Raw genomic sequence first — 15798 nt, 5'->3', positions numbered from 1 at the left:
ACTGATCCAAACTCCAGCCCTCCATCTGTACTGGACTCCTGAATGGTGGAGTCATTTGTCAATTTTACAGGGTGGTCCTACAAGCCCGTTCATTGAGGAGGAGGAAAACGCGTCCAGATGCGAGTGAGCGCACAGCTGCGTAAAAGCGTGCGTAAAACTGCTCCAAAACCGAGAAAAACACTTCGTGCCTTCTGCGCAACGTTCTCTTGACTTTAAAACTCACTGAGGATTTGGATATGTCAACCCACCAAGTTTAGAAGAAAATCTAGCAAACTTGGGAACGAATGAATGTGCAACTTGTTGAAGTTTTGTAGGGCGTCCGGAGCGAATGTTTACTTGTGAAGCAGCACCATGATCTCTCCTGTCAACAGGTAAGAACACAAACCTGGCGCGCAGTCTTTTGGTTTTGGAATGAAACTTTACCAGGACATGTTTGAGAGGAACTGAGGAACCTGTGCTATCCATATAAACCCGTGTACTTTGAGGATTATCTGAGCTTCAAAGTTCTCTCTCATTCGATTATCATGAGGACTGAGGACTAAAGTTTTCTCCTGAAATAAGACTCATAGGACCAGAGAAGATCATGTCCTTAGAGAAAGAGTGGACTTGAAGAGATTAAAGCAAAGTGTGATCATGGCCTCAGAGGTGGTGTGCGGACTCATGTTCAGATTACTTCTGCCAGTTTGTCTCGCTGCAGGTAAGTGTTCTTTACAATAAATCATGATGTTTAGTAAAAAATGTAATAAATGACTGCGTGCATAATTCGTTACATATTAAATCATAAAAATATAAGTGGTTGCTTATAGTCCTGTAATTTATTTAATTTCTTATTTTGTATTATTTTTATCATATTTTAGTTATTTCAATATTATTATAATTAATTTTCTCGAATTATTATGGGATGCATAGAGAAATATAATTATATATGACTACCATTTAACTTTTAGTTAAAACAATTTAAATAATTTACAAATAATAAATTGAATATATTGTAATTTCTATTATTATTGTTATTATTATTTTGTTTGTATATATTGATTTTCATTTGGTTAGATCCAACTGTATTTATTTACATTTAGTCTATATACATTTATATTTTATCACAGTTTTATCAATTAATTCCTCAAATGCATTTTCCACATTTAGTTGCACTTTTATGTACAGATATTGCACCCTTTTTGTGATTAATTGTATAAATGAGCATTTCAACATAAAACATAGGTCAACATAAAAAATAAATCATTATATCACTTATACACTCTAATGTCATTCCAAACCTGTATGTCTTTTTTATGCAGAACACAAAAGAAGATATTTTACTTAATTTAATAAAAAATTGATAACTAAACAAAACTGGTCCCATTAACTTCCATTGTATGAACACAAAACAAGAGATTTCACAAAACTTCTTTTTTGTTCCACGGATGAAAGAGTCATATACAAGTTTTGAATGACATTGATGAATAAATGATGTCAGAATTTTTACTTCATACAAAAATATTTACCATATAGGGAGCATCTTGTCAATAAATGTAATATAATCAATAAATCAAGGATATTGTAGACATACTTTGTACACTATACTTGACACGGCCTAAGGCAATCCTTGAAGTTCCTAAAAGGTTTTAAAGTAGCTAAAGGCCTCTTTCATTCACGTATAGAGTGATGGATGAGTAAAGTAATCAGGGCTTGAGTCAAGGTCTTGAGGTTAAGAAGTCTGTTAGGGCAGGTCAAAGATCTGACACATTACTGGCTATAAAATCTATCTGTTATTGTCCTCTTGCTTGATTTAGTAATAGTTGGATAAACAGTTCTCTAGCCAAAGGCCCCTATAGTCAAATGTCAACACATAATCCACAAAATCATTTGCATTATTACTGAAACTTAAAATTCATAGTATTTCTTATTTCATTTGTGAATGTTTTCTTTGTGAATATATTTAATATTTCAAAATCTCTGTCATTACATACGACACTGTGGAGAAGTAATACATCACTCGCTGTAAGTCAAAACAGGCTGTCTGTCTAACACAAGCACGAGCCGTGTGTGTAATAGCAGAGAGACGTACGGCAGAGCTTCTGTCTATCATCACCGTCCGTCTCTTCCTGCCTCTCCCTTTCTCCGTTCTGGTTTTCCCCTCCACGGTGTTGTTGCAAGTGAGATCAAACGCAGGAACGTTTTATTTACAATCTCAATTGTCCCAGAAACACCTTCTTTTGGAAACTCAATCTTTACATTTCATCTGTGTCTAGATAGCGATGATTGTCTTTTGAACATCTGCTGCGTATGACTCACGCACAATCTGTGAGATTTGTTTTTACAGATTGCGAGGGCTTGATCTTCTTAAACCTCCTACCACAAACCAAAAAATAAAGATCTCTGCATTCCCACAACTTAAACCAGTGGGACAACGCGTTCTTCAATAACACCAAAAATGTCCTTTTTGGTATCAGAGCCTCGATCAGAGCAGGTGGAATAGTCTGTCCACCCTCTTTTACGTAAAACAGAAGCTTTGTTCATGGTGAGCTGCCTACCTAGAAAGCTCTTCAAGGCCTCTTTTTCTCCAAGGTTTTCCTGAAACCTTAGATTTTCAAATTCGTTTTTTAGGCTATGGAAAAACACTATACTTTTTAAATGATATAAGTCCTACTGAAATTAAAAATGAAATATTGCAGCGTTTATAGTGAATGTCTTGTCACTGTAGGTCATTTTCTTTTCAAAATGCATGTACACTCATAATCCGTAATCCTCATAACCTCAGTTTAAATCTGAAAATGAGCTTCCGCCGTGAAATGACTAACCATCTCAAATGACGAAAATTAGACGGCTTGGCCGCAGCATCTGTTAACTCCTCCCCTTCGACTGTCAGTCTGCTGCCTGTTTCATTTTAAAATCAATACAACAGCTGTTTCTTCACATCCAATTAATTTGCAGTGAAAAACGCAAGCCACACCCACACATTTTGTCCTTTGAATATCTTTTTCACTTGGAAATGAGTCAGAATACGGAAGTTAAAACGATCCTAACTTCTGTTCACGGGGTCTTTAAATGCTGTTTTTAAAAAACTGACAAGCACTTTTAATACTTTTCATTGGTTACATATTTGCAAACCCTAGTGACAAACAGGGTGACTATTAATAGTGATTTATGATAAAAAAAAAGGTTTCAGAAGGACAGCAGTGATATTCTCCCTCGTCTTGTTCTGATCACATTCAGCCAGCGTGCATCACTTCATAGCGATCCAATAATGCATTGACATGAGCTCACAAGAAGAGAAATCAAAGACAAATGTCAACTACATTTTAATTCAATTTATTTGTAAATTTTTACTTATTTAATTTTCTTGGCTGCCGTACATTTCAATTTACTAATTACAATTTTGACCAGGGGTGAGTTTCTGTTACGTACAAAAATAAGTTAGATTGACTTTCAAAAGCAATTTGATCGGACAAAAAAAAATACGATATAGAAATACACAATTTTATATGTAACAGTTAGTTTCAGGTCTTAAATCTGATTGGACGAAAGCTGTTCCAAGAGTGCTCTGTTTTGTATCATTCCGCCATAATAATCATTGAAGAGATAACAAACACTTATTCATTTCTTCAGCAGACAGTTCAAGGTAAGCACACACTGTAATTTGATTTAGCCAATATTTGTTTAGGCTATGTATCGATTGTGCAGAGAATTGTGTTGTTAGCTCTTAAACTCTGCTGGTGAAGATACACTTATGAGGTTGCATGACAGATTGGATGCTGCCTTACAAGGCATTTGTTTAGTAGACAGTGAGACAGCTTTTGGAACCGTTTCTTTCCATCTTTCTTTAATTCTAAAGGTCAAATCAAGTCAATCTGCTCTTTGGCGAATCCTTTGATATACAGACTCGTGTTATTCATCCAAAAGTTTTTTTTTCATTTTAATCAAACTTAGGCTTTTCAAATATTATCAATATGAAGTCAAGCACATACGCATCCCACGGTGATTTCTGTAAACGTTTGACCTCTGCCGTCAATCTTTAGTGTGGGACGACAACGGGTTGTTTCATCCATACCCAAAAATTTAATGGCAGTTTTCGCTTTGAAGAAATGTTTTGTTTGCTTGTATGCAGGAAGTAAACAGCAATAATTCACGTTTATGGGGCTTTTCATGTCGTGCATAAAGACTCGAGTCTACACGGAGCACCAGACTGTTAGACCTTCATGTGGAATTAGCAAGTATCGTAAAGAACCCACCCGAAAAACAAACCCTCCGGCATCAGTTGGGGCAAATATTTGCGCCTGGTGCCTTTTGTATGGTTCTCTTCATCTTTATAGGCATATCTTACTGTATATGCAAGAATGCAAATGCAGACAAGAATTTGTCTCAATATATGATAGATTGGCCAAAAATTAAAACTCTTACTCACCCTATAGTCAAAATGTTGTTAACTGGCTCCCATTCACTTGCATTGGTTTTGTGTCTATACAATAGACGTGAATAGACGAGCGGCGGCGTTCGACCGGGCACCCAGAGTTGAAAATGCTCAACTTGGGGCAGATGCAGCCAAGCTCCTGGCATTCTGCCTCTGAAGACACAACCCCTTAAAGCAGTTCTGTCAGAATTCAGGTAGCTGGACATCAAAATGTGGATAGACAGGTTGCTTTGGTATGACAGTATTTGACCTGACAATCTTTAGTGCCACTTTTGCAAATGTTGTGAATGTTACGTTTGGGAATAAGAGAAAATTAGTTGTATATAGAAACCTTTTTGGGGCCTTGAACACTATCAAGATGTTTTTGTGTGTGTTTCTTTTTGTTCTGGGTTCAGTCTTAAAGTTCGAAGGTGGCTGAACTACACAGTGTTTTGTTCAAGCGCTTTTTATCCCACGTGGAGTCAAAAGAGCTTTTAGCGTAATTCAGAACGCACTTTACACAGTCACGGTCTCATTGCTTCCCTATTCCCTTTAAATGGCCCCTTATGAAGTCGCAGTGAGTGAGTACACTTACTTGACCCAGTGCCCTTTACCTCAATTAAACTCCAACTTTTATTTTTAGGATGTTTACATGTTTTTGTTGTTGTTTTGAACTACAAAAATACAGCTGTGGTTGATCCCACCTTTACTGATCCCATCTTCAACACGTCTGCTGGTGTAGTGTTATCTGTCAATCACTCACTATTGAGGAGTTATAGTTGTTCATGATGGTCCAGAGAATTTGAAGTCATGCTCCATTTAGTCATGGCTTAGTCAGACGGCTTCACTGATGCTTTGTTCTGCGTCTTCAAGGCCCTTTGTGTCTGATTCCAGGCAGTGTGCCACCCTAGACACCAGACAAAAGCTCTCAGGATTAAAGGAACCACAAGTCAAGAAGTCTTGAAGAATGCTGAAATGTCCTTTCTAGCAGGATTTCTACTGCAAAACAGTTTTGCTTGAGCAAGACCAGACAGACAACTGTGATGTTAATGATGTCTTCGAAGGAGACACTCATGATATGAACTTAAAATCTTTTAAATGGGTTTAAAAATGGTCACAATGGTGCTTAACATCAGATCACATCACAGTTACTCAGTAAATTTGTTTTAAAGTTTCCCACAATGAAGTCATGACTGGATCTCTCACTTGGTTGCATTTAATTAGGCTCTACATTATATATACTGTACAGTATTACACCGTATCATTTCCAAAGAGAGTCATCATATACAGAACGGTTTGAAACGGCCCGAAGCCGCTTTGAAATACGTTTTGATCACCCATGTGGACCTTCAGGGTGTTGCTTTTTTGGGTCTCGTGCTGCATAGTGGGACTATTCATACGGTTTTATCTTAACCGTTTCCTGTCTCTAATCTGACAGCTTGCCTTATGAAATACAAACTACCTGAAAGGACCTTTTGTGCAACGTCGGCCGACCAAAAAACAGAACTCAGAGTTTTTCTCACCCTGGCAATTAAAGAGAGGCTGCCAAAACCGGCCCCGCTGTACATCTCGCATCGAAGTGCTGATGTTCATAAAAACAAAGAGAACATCAATGATGCTCAGGCAGAGTTCATACAGTATCTGTTTTTCGGCAGGAGACCGGCACTGTGCATCTTTCGTAATACAGATTTTTTGTTATACCAACTAAGTTATTTTATGATATTTTTGAAAGGATTGAAAGTACATTTTAAAATAAAATAAATGTTGTAGGACAGGGCCGGCACTGGGGGGCTGACAATTAAAATAATAAAAAATGAAATACTTACTAAATACTTATTTGTATTATATCTATTAAGTAATGATCTGTTGTAAAAAATAGAAAATTATGCATGCAATGAACTTTTATTGAAAAATTCAAGTCCACTTAACAGAAAAAATGAGAACATTGGGTTATTCAATTGTTTTTTTATTACGTAAATTCCCAGCAATTTTAATAATTATATAATCAATACGAATTAAAAAGTTGCATTCAATTTAAAAAGCGAAAAGTGTTAAAATGGACTTGAAGCACCATTCAAGCTGGCATGAATTTACCAATTTTGTGCTAAATTTACCAATTTTGTGCTAAACCTGGTAATCCCAAGGAAATAAAGATTCAAATAATGCAAAACCATTAATATTATTTATAATACTTTATATCATGTCATAATGTCCTTTGTTGTAAGGTTTTCCTGTTTTAAACCACTAACACTTGCTCTTTATTTCTAGTTTATATGACATTTTTAATGCTTAATTTTAAATTTGGACCCAAGCAGTTATGACCCCAATTCTTGGTGTCTAAGGGAAACTTTAATGTCAATGTTAAATCTGAATTTTCCAAATCCAGTTTACATATTTTTTCAATCCGTGACTAAACATCTCAACAAGTTTTAAGTGATACTTCTGGAGTATAAACAGTGTTTCCTCTGGTTCACCTGAGAGTCATGATGTGAGATGTGGGCTCTGTTGGTTGGAGGAGGTTGTACAGCTGACTGAGGCAGCTGCGGAGCTGCTTTTGTTTGTGGGTGGTGTGAAGTGATGAGCGGACGCTGAAGGTTACCGATTCACTGCGGCTGTAGCCTGGGCTGCACTGAATGATGTGCGAAACCTTTCATTTGCAGACTAAACAAACATCCCTGCTAGAACCTTCACCGTTTGCGTGTACACTGCTGTTTTGTGAATGGTGCGGCATTTAAAAAAAAGAGACAATAGCTTTTTGCTTTTGTTTTGTTTCAATATTCTCAAAATGAAAATAAATTTGCATTAGATGACAAAATGACAAAATGTATTGAAATTGATGAATAATGAAAACCTTTTTTGTCCTTGTTTGTTGAACGTTCGAATATGTATCTGACAATACAATCCAGTCTCAAGGCAGTTCGTGGCATAGAGACGAAATTTGGAATCTATTAATTTGTGTTCATGGACAGGAATATCCCCATTTTTTCGTGTCAGTGAGCACAACCTTTTTTCACTACTTTTATTTCGTGTCACTCAGCATGACTTTCAATACATATGTGTATTTACATTTATATATTTATAACCTGATATCAAAAGAAGTCGTACATACAGTATATAAGGATGTAGCTTACCAACACCTTACTTCACCCCAAACCATTAAATCACGGCCGCAAAGCTAATATTGCTAAAAACGCCATTTCACGAGGTAGCAAAATAATGATAAATGGGTCCCATATCCCTGCCCCTAAACCTAATGTGACAGGGGATAAATCATAACAAAACCGAGTCATTTTAGTCCCATTTGAGTCCCGATCCGATATTATTTTCCCAGTGCTAGGTATATTAAGGTTATTAAAATAGCACTATTTAAAAGTTCAGCATACTATTAATGATAGCCTAACATATTGTAGCAAACATAATGACAGAATTAGTCTTTTCAACTAATCCAAATAGCAGGATTAGATTTAACATTGAGTTTGCCATCTTTATCATGGAAGTGTAGTTTTAATGCTTTTATTGCACCTATGGTACAACAGCATCTCTGTTGAGACGTTCTCTGTAGAGCTCCTGTAGAGCAGTTTGTCCATTTAGGGCTACTGTAGAAACAACATGGTGAATTCAATGTAAGGGGACCCACGGTGTATGTAGTAGTGCTGCTTGGTTATAACATAAATCATCATCACGATTATTTCGGTCAATATTGAGATCACAGTCATTACACACAATAACTCACAGTCACTGACATAGAAACTTATCTTTTAAACTGAATAGAACTGAAAAATGAACGAAAGAAATAGCACAGAAAAAGGGGCGTCCATGGATTTATACCAAAATAAAAGACTTCTTGCTAAATTGAATGCTGTACTATAATCATTTTACCTTGATTATCATGTGAGCAAAGGGCAAAATTGATGATTATGATTATTATTTTTATTAATTGCACATCCCTAGTATGTAGATAGAAATCTAAAAAACATAACGCTTTAATAACTCTATATATATGTATAGTTCTCTGATGCGGTCTCTTCTGCTTCAATAGAAAATGGAAATTATGCTTTTAATTCTATGTAAAGATGTTTTAATTAAAGAGCTTTCATGATCTTGATCTGAACACAGAGTATCTCGCACCCTGGCATCTTTGGCACAAAATCCAGAACACAGCTATTCAGTCAATTAGCATTTAAATATCATAGTGTAGTTTTCCCAATTATTATCATTAAATCCAAACGAATTATATATTTCACTGTGGATTTAATCTCCTCACACTCTCATTGTGGTTTCTTATAAATGTGATGAGTCAGTCTATTTAATGAGCTTTTTATTTTTGCTCTCCCTATGAGTCATATGCAGTATGATATTGAGTTACGAGCAAGATCGGTCCTGCGCGGCCAGTCAGTTTGTGTGAATGATGATGGCAATGACAGTGAGATTTATATTATTTGTGGCAGCATTGAATACCTACAGCAAGTTTACTTTACATTTCCAAAGATCTTTTTAACCACCCGGTTAAAATGAAAAACAGGACTTACTTGAAGTGACTAACTGTGCATTGAAATTGTATCGATTTGCGTGATCTCTAGGATTCAGAATGATGACCTGGTTAAAGAAGTTGGGGAGGTTTTTGTGTGGGTTTGAGAGAGAGAGAGAGAGAGACAGAGAGAGAGAGAGAGAGAGAGAGAGAGAGAGACAGAGAGAGAGAGAGAGAGAGAGACAGAGAGAGAGAGACAGAGAGAGAGAGAGAGACAGAGAGAGAGAGAGAGAGAGAGAGAGAGAGAGACAGAGAGAGAGACAGAGAGAGATAGAGAGAGAGAGAGAGAGAGAGAGAGAGAGAGAGAGAGAGAGAAAGAGAGAGACAGAGAGAGAGAGAGAGAGAGAGAGAGAGAGAGAGAGAAAGAGAGAGAGAGAGAGAGAGAGAGACAGAGACAGAGAGAGAGAGAGAGAGAGAGAGAGAGAGAGAGAGAGAGAGAGAGAGAGAGAGAGAGAGAGAGAGAGAGAGAGAGAGAGAGAGAGAGAGAGAGAGAATCTGCAGGGTAACATGGTTTTGACACATGCACACACAGTATTTCTGCCTGTGGTTTCTTTTCTTTTAAACTCTCATAAATTCCCCAGCATCAATGAGCTGACACATTTATGTTTGACATTAATGTTTAGTCCTTATATAAAATTTGGTATTTGGGGTATTTTTAATGTTTTTTGGGTATATTTTTGTCAACTTTGGTATAAACTCAATATCAACATCTGTGTTATTTAGGTTGGGTTTAAAAGTGTGCGCCAGGAATGTTGGGACCTGTAGTTCCCGCAGCTAACCAAATAAAAAACTTCTGCCTTTGGGGCCAAATGTCAAAATGTATTCATACTTCCATTCACCATGCCTAACATTACAAGAATACTACATCTTGCTAGGAAAAAAGTACACTTTACATGACTACATATTGCATTGGAAATGCAGTAATAGTGTTAAAAACATATAATACAAGTAATAATGTTGTATTTTTCATGAATCATTGAAAACACATGTATAGGACTACATATTTGATTCAATTCCCAAATACGGTTTTGTGGCTTTTAACATGTCTGTTCGCTTCAGACAGCACCTTCACTAGGATTCATGGGGTCCAAGTGTAAATTAGCCTCCATACACCCAGCAGATGAGTTTAGGGGGCCCCTATCAACACATAGCCTCAGGCAGTTTTCCGGGTTTTCGCCCCTCTCATGGCGGTCCTGGCTTGAGACCATGTATAGTGTATAGTGCAAAGCTTGTGTACTCACAAAACTACTTATTAACACATCCAGTATGTAAATATTTGCAGCCATTATTTCAGATGACACAAACCGATGATTCATCAATGTGTATTTAAGAGAATTTTTGAGAATGTTCCCTGTTTTATAAGTTGATTTCATTATTCAATTACATTTTATATATATGGCGCTTTTCCCAATGTGCCTTGTCCCAAAGCAGCTTTTCAGGAGAAAATAAGAAAAACAGAAAAACATAGAAAAGTTCATTCTAGTGAATAATGTCATGATTCTGTCCTCCTTATCATTAGTTTTCTAGCTTTGTGGACAGAGTCGTGAAAGTACCATGTCCTTGGTGCTTCTTGTGTTCTGTGTGGAGACACTTGGCCTTTGTTATGACTGCATCACGTGTCCTCCGGTAGCATCTCTTAGCCCCGCCCTCTTGTTTCTCGTAATCTCGCCCTTTGTGTTGATTCCCGTCACCTGCCCGATGTAATCATTCCCTCGGTAGTGTTCCCCTACTTAAATCCCTCTTGTTTTTGTCCCTTGCTGGTTCGTTTTTTTGATCGATTCCCTGTAACACCGATCCGTCTTATTTCTGCCCAGTCCTTGTAAATTCCAGTTTTGTTCTTGTTTTGCCCCCTTGGGGGAAGTGTTTATTTTGTTGTCATCATTCTACCCTTGGTTCCATGTTTATTTTCCTGTTTGCCCCCTCGTGGGTTTTGTTTTATTATTAAAGTATTTTTGTTAACCCTTAACTGTCTGCGTCTACAAGAACATAAAGCGTAGAGTATTAAAGTACTGTACATTATAAACACATTTACAATGGAACATCTACAGTATATACAGGCTTTACGTAAAGGGACTGTAAAGTAAGAAGTGACGTGACTCTTTATACTTGCCTCCCACACAAACTGCTGTGACAAGAAGATCTAAAGATCACTGTTATGCTGGGCATGGGCCTGGACCCCATTATCAAATGGTTAGTGGTTTGTCTGCTGTTTTTGGTATTTTCATTTCTGGCTTTAAGCTTGGGTGAGTGACTCATTAAATCAAAGGTCTTAGTGGTCTGTCTTGCTTCCAGAAGGGTTTGAGATTTTCTCAGACATTGTTTCGACACAAGTCCACAGCACTCGAGGGCCACGGCCAGTGTGGAAGTGCACAGGCTACTCTGACTCACACACAAACTGAAGGCCACTATTGAGCAACTGAAATGCTACAGATTAAGTAAAAATCATTCGGTCAGCTTTCAACGTCTTTGTAACACTACATTTCAACATATCTGATGTCCAAAACATTATTTTTTCCTCAATAATTAGACAAATTTGGAGCGTTTAAAATCAATTGCATATGTTTGACAAAATGACTCGCATCTTAATCACTACCATATTTACCAAGATTAACTTCTCTGTGTTTATTTAAAACCTGAACTATTTGTAACGCTCCCTTGCCACCTAGGTAGTAGACCTGACAGAAACAAGCTGCATACTACGAAGAATCCTTCTGAATCCAGAACAAACAAGCCTTTCAAAAACACAACTCGAGCATGAAATGAATGATTGCTAGATTAACACTTTCACATCAGTTTTTGACGGATTTTTGCTAAACCTTTAGAGGAAGATTAAACTATTGTTTACACTCTTGTTTGCTTTAGTTACAGGTGTAGGCTCGCTTTTAAATGACCAGTTTGTTAAACTAACAAGACGTGCACACTTGGAGAAAAACAATAATACTTGATTACAGGCATTTGTTTGAAAAGGAATTTGTAAAAGTTATGTTGCGTTTATTTGAAATTAGGACAAAACAAAACAGTCTGAAAGAGTGGATTATTTAGACTCATCAAACTAAAAGTGAAAAGGATTATCGGGCTCATCGGACTTGTAAATATGAACAAAGGATACAGTTTAGAGTCTAAATGAGTTTGGATGGAAATCCCCTCACCATGAAGACATTCTTATTCTGACAGACACTTTTATTCACACTTTTCAAAGTTACAGTGTATTCATTGTGTAAATGTGAATGTTTTGTTTGTTTCTTGATAATGACCTTGGTGTTGCTGTTAGGTTCTACCAGCTACAGTAAGCTTCTTGTGTTCTTTGTATTTTATGTAATTTGATTACAGCGCAATTGTAGAAATATATAGTAAATATAATAACCAAAACATTCATATGGAGTGCATTAATACCATACAACAAAACAATCTTTAAAGCATGTTAAAAGCCCAAATGTGCGACCACCAGTTATCATCCAATCCTAATCTTGAAAGTCTAATATTTGCATTTTCTCGCACTTTCACTCAAAACTTATTGATGTATTTCATACTTTTGAACTATTTCTCCTAGATAAGATTTATCCTCCACATCGCACTAGCTTGAAACAAGATGATTTCGTTTTACAATCTATCCAAGACAATCCTTGTCAAACAGCCAACACCACCATTATTTCCATTTGTTTATTCATTTATCCCCAAACAGTTACGATTTAGGAAACAGCTGTATCGCACATGGTGTTTCAAATATAAACGCTCCCCTAATACCTTTTAAAAACAGTTAAACATCAAGCCTTAAACATCTGTCTTCAACAATTACAGTTACAAGCTCTCATACAACACTCCTATTCATTGCATTGTTTCAATCCCAGAATGCACTTTGAAGCGCTAACCCTGCTAAACCTCAACCCTGTCAAACAGGTGATGGTCCGTATAAGAGTATACCAGGCTCACCATATCTTATACCTGCATGATGTATACACGGCTAATGACTGGCAGTTCTTCAGCGCAGGAATGAAAATAAACTATAGTTCATTTCGGGGCTGGTGTATTTATGATGGCCAGCAGCCCATCGGTTTCCCTCTAAACACTTACTGTGTCTCATAGACGCAGATGATTAAGAGCTGTGCCCTAGCACTTCGCGCCCATGCCAATACGCAGTTGCCATCTGGGAAGTGTTAATGGACGGCTATTCGGCTAATCCCACTAATACCACAAACAGACTCTCTTCCGAGACCAGGCGGAATAATCCTTTACAAAACCCCTACAATGAGGCAACAACCGTTCATTTTGATGCCTCTTTGAAATCGAAAACTGACAAAATATTTTCGCTCACAATCCCCCACCCCTGGAACACAAGAGAGGAGAGGATGTTTGCAAAGCCACCAACAGTCCGGTTTAAAACAAATTATGAATAAAAACAGCAAAACTTCAGCCAAAACTGCTGGCGCTTATTCCTGTAAACAGCATTATGGTAATGTTCAGAAACTATACTTCTCTATGCAATATTCATAAGGCATTTAGTTGTTTGTGTTATATATATAGGTTCTCTTCAAAAGTGTTGCATTACACCAATATACAAAAAAATAATTAAGTTAAATCTCAAATTAAACTTGCAGTTTATCATTTATTTAAATGTAATTGTAATAATCGCATTATTACATAACAAAAAAAGAAAAAACTTGTCCAGATGAATTGCTGTAATGATAATTTGAAAGAAATGTGCTTAATTATCATTAAAATATTATCTTAGTGCCTTAAAGGAATAGTTTACCTAAAAAAGTTGTCATTTCAAACCTTTATGACCTGCTTTATTCTGCAGAACACTAAAGTTATTTTGAAAAATGGTGGCAGTACCATTTACATTTAAACCAAAGTGAATGGGGACCACTGTGGATAGGTTACCGACATTCTTCAAAATATCTTCTTTTGTGTACTGCAAAAGACAGAAAGTCTTACAGGTTTGAAATGACAAGAGGTTGAGTGAATGATAACAGAATTTTCATTTTTGGGTTAACCACCCGTTTCATATTTTGTTTTAAAAATAATTGATACATGCATGTTTCTTTCTTCATGGTATTCCCGTGGTAGTGGTTCCTTTTTGTAAGACAATCATTATTATGAAAAGGCATGGCATCCACAATCTTAGTTGGTGATGCTGGCGTTTTCGATGGTGAAGTTAATGTTTTTCTTGCGGTCAGGTTTAGTCCACAAGGGGATATGGAGGAGGCTGCCCTTTACAGTTAAAACATGTTTGATTTACAGATTTAGAAAGGCCAGGATGTGGCTTCAAATGAGACAAACCGAAGCAAAATACTCTTTGGACAATAAACATGGCAGAATTTGTCAGGCGAAACAAGGTTTATGTCTTCACCTTTGAAGGAATTTAAGTTTTTTAAAGATGCTGGACCAATGCGATCACCGAAGGCTTGTTTCGTTTTAATATGTTTCTTTGCGGTCGTAGTGTCAGGAAATGCTACAGATGGATTATTTCATCGCTGATGAATGCGATACGTTTAATTTCATTAAGACTAATTGAATGTTTCTACAGGCCAGTGGCATAAGACAAGCAGGTTTGGCTCTGTCTGTCTATTCAAAACAAGACTTGTTTGCAATGGACTAAAGATGTCCCAGCACTGTTATTAACCTGAATCTGAAATTGTATCTACTCACATAGCCATGACTGGAATGTCACTTCTGACAGAAAAAGGTTGGCATGAAGTGTCTGGGTAGATTCATCTGGCCAAGTCAGAATGCGTGAAATAGCCTTGTCTTGTTTGGCAGATCTAAACATAGACTTTGATTTCCTCTTTCATGCGGTGTGTAACCATCCAAACACATTTACTGTAATAGGTATACTGTGTAGGAAAATTAAGGTTACAGGGAGAGTTAAGTTTGTTTAACTCTGTATAAACCCATAAAACAGGCACATGGTCCATTCAGGCATATTGATGGGGGTTTAATTGGCTAGAATCATGAGATTGACATTTTGATAATATTGGATCTGGTTTCTCATTTGGTGTTGAGGTTGGGGTGGTAAATCAAATAAAAAATAGTTGTTAAATATTAAAATTCTGTCTTCCCTCACCCTCAGGTTGTTCCAAACATATACGTTTATTTGTTCTGATGAACACTGAGAAAGATATTTGTAAGAATGCTTATAACCAAACAGATGCCCCATTTACTCCCATATAATTTATCTTCCCTACTATGGCAGTAAATACGGGATGAGATCTGTTTGGTTACTGACATTCTTCCAAATATCTTCCTTTGTGTTCAACAGAACAAAGACATTTATAAATGTTTAGAACAACCTGAGAGTGAGGGAAGACAGAATTTTCACTTTTGGGTGAACTTTTCCTTTAACATTTGAATTGTAATTTTGATAATTATGTGGTAAATCCATCACATGTCAGTTTGGTCAGATGTCATTTTTCTAAATTGTACTGTTGACAAGTATTCCCCTTTTTTAGTTTCTACTATTTTATCTTAAAACCCAACAATCACATTTTGTATAATTTCTTGCTTGAAAAGTGAATTTAAATTAAATGGGCGTTTCTATTTTATTTTTGTAAGCAGTGCACTCATATTTTTCATTTTTAAATATGGCCAAATAAGTGTCTGAATTAAAGGCCGTCGCATGATGTCCACCACAAAATAAATCAATTTAAAACATCCCTAAACATATAACTCAATGATTCACAATTTACACTCATTTGATTGTTTCCTCAGGGGGCATGTATAGCACGTTTATATTTCATTTACCTGAGAGTATGCAGCAACCACTTCACTTCAACTAAAAATCAAATGACATGAAACATGGTCCTCTGGCTAAATAAATGAAAATATGTTTTTAGAGATAATTGATTGATGGGTGTCTGGGATAAACGCCAGAGAAAAATCA

The 15798-nt window shown here is 36.6% G+C and overlaps 1 protein-coding gene across 3 annotated transcripts in view; it reads left to right on the top strand.

Annotated features, from left to right (window-relative positions):
• The first annotated feature begins 134 nt into the window (after nucleotides 1-134).
• Nucleotides 135-15798, top strand: part of LOC130413332 (piezo-type mechanosensitive ion channel component 2) — a 97209-nt gene continuing 81545 nt past the window's right edge. For 2 of the 3 annotated variants that reach the window (XM_056738442.1, XM_056738440.1), the window contains exon 1: nucleotides 135-697. In XM_056738442.1, coding sequence (XP_056594420.1) covers nucleotides 634-697 — 64 coding nt within the window. In that variant the 5' untranslated portion in view covers nucleotides 135-633. The remainder of the gene's footprint in view (nucleotides 698-15798) is intronic. The other variant, XM_056738441.1, reaches the window with a different exon arrangement.

This window comes from Triplophysa dalaica, chromosome 23 (genome assembly GCF_015846415.1).
Source record: "Triplophysa dalaica isolate WHDGS20190420 chromosome 23, ASM1584641v1, whole genome shotgun sequence".
NCBI lineage: Eukaryota > Metazoa > Chordata > Actinopteri > Cypriniformes > Nemacheilidae > Triplophysa > Triplophysa dalaica.
The sequence above is the reverse complement of the archived record's forward strand: the minus strand, read 5'-3'. Positions and strand labels throughout refer to the sequence as shown.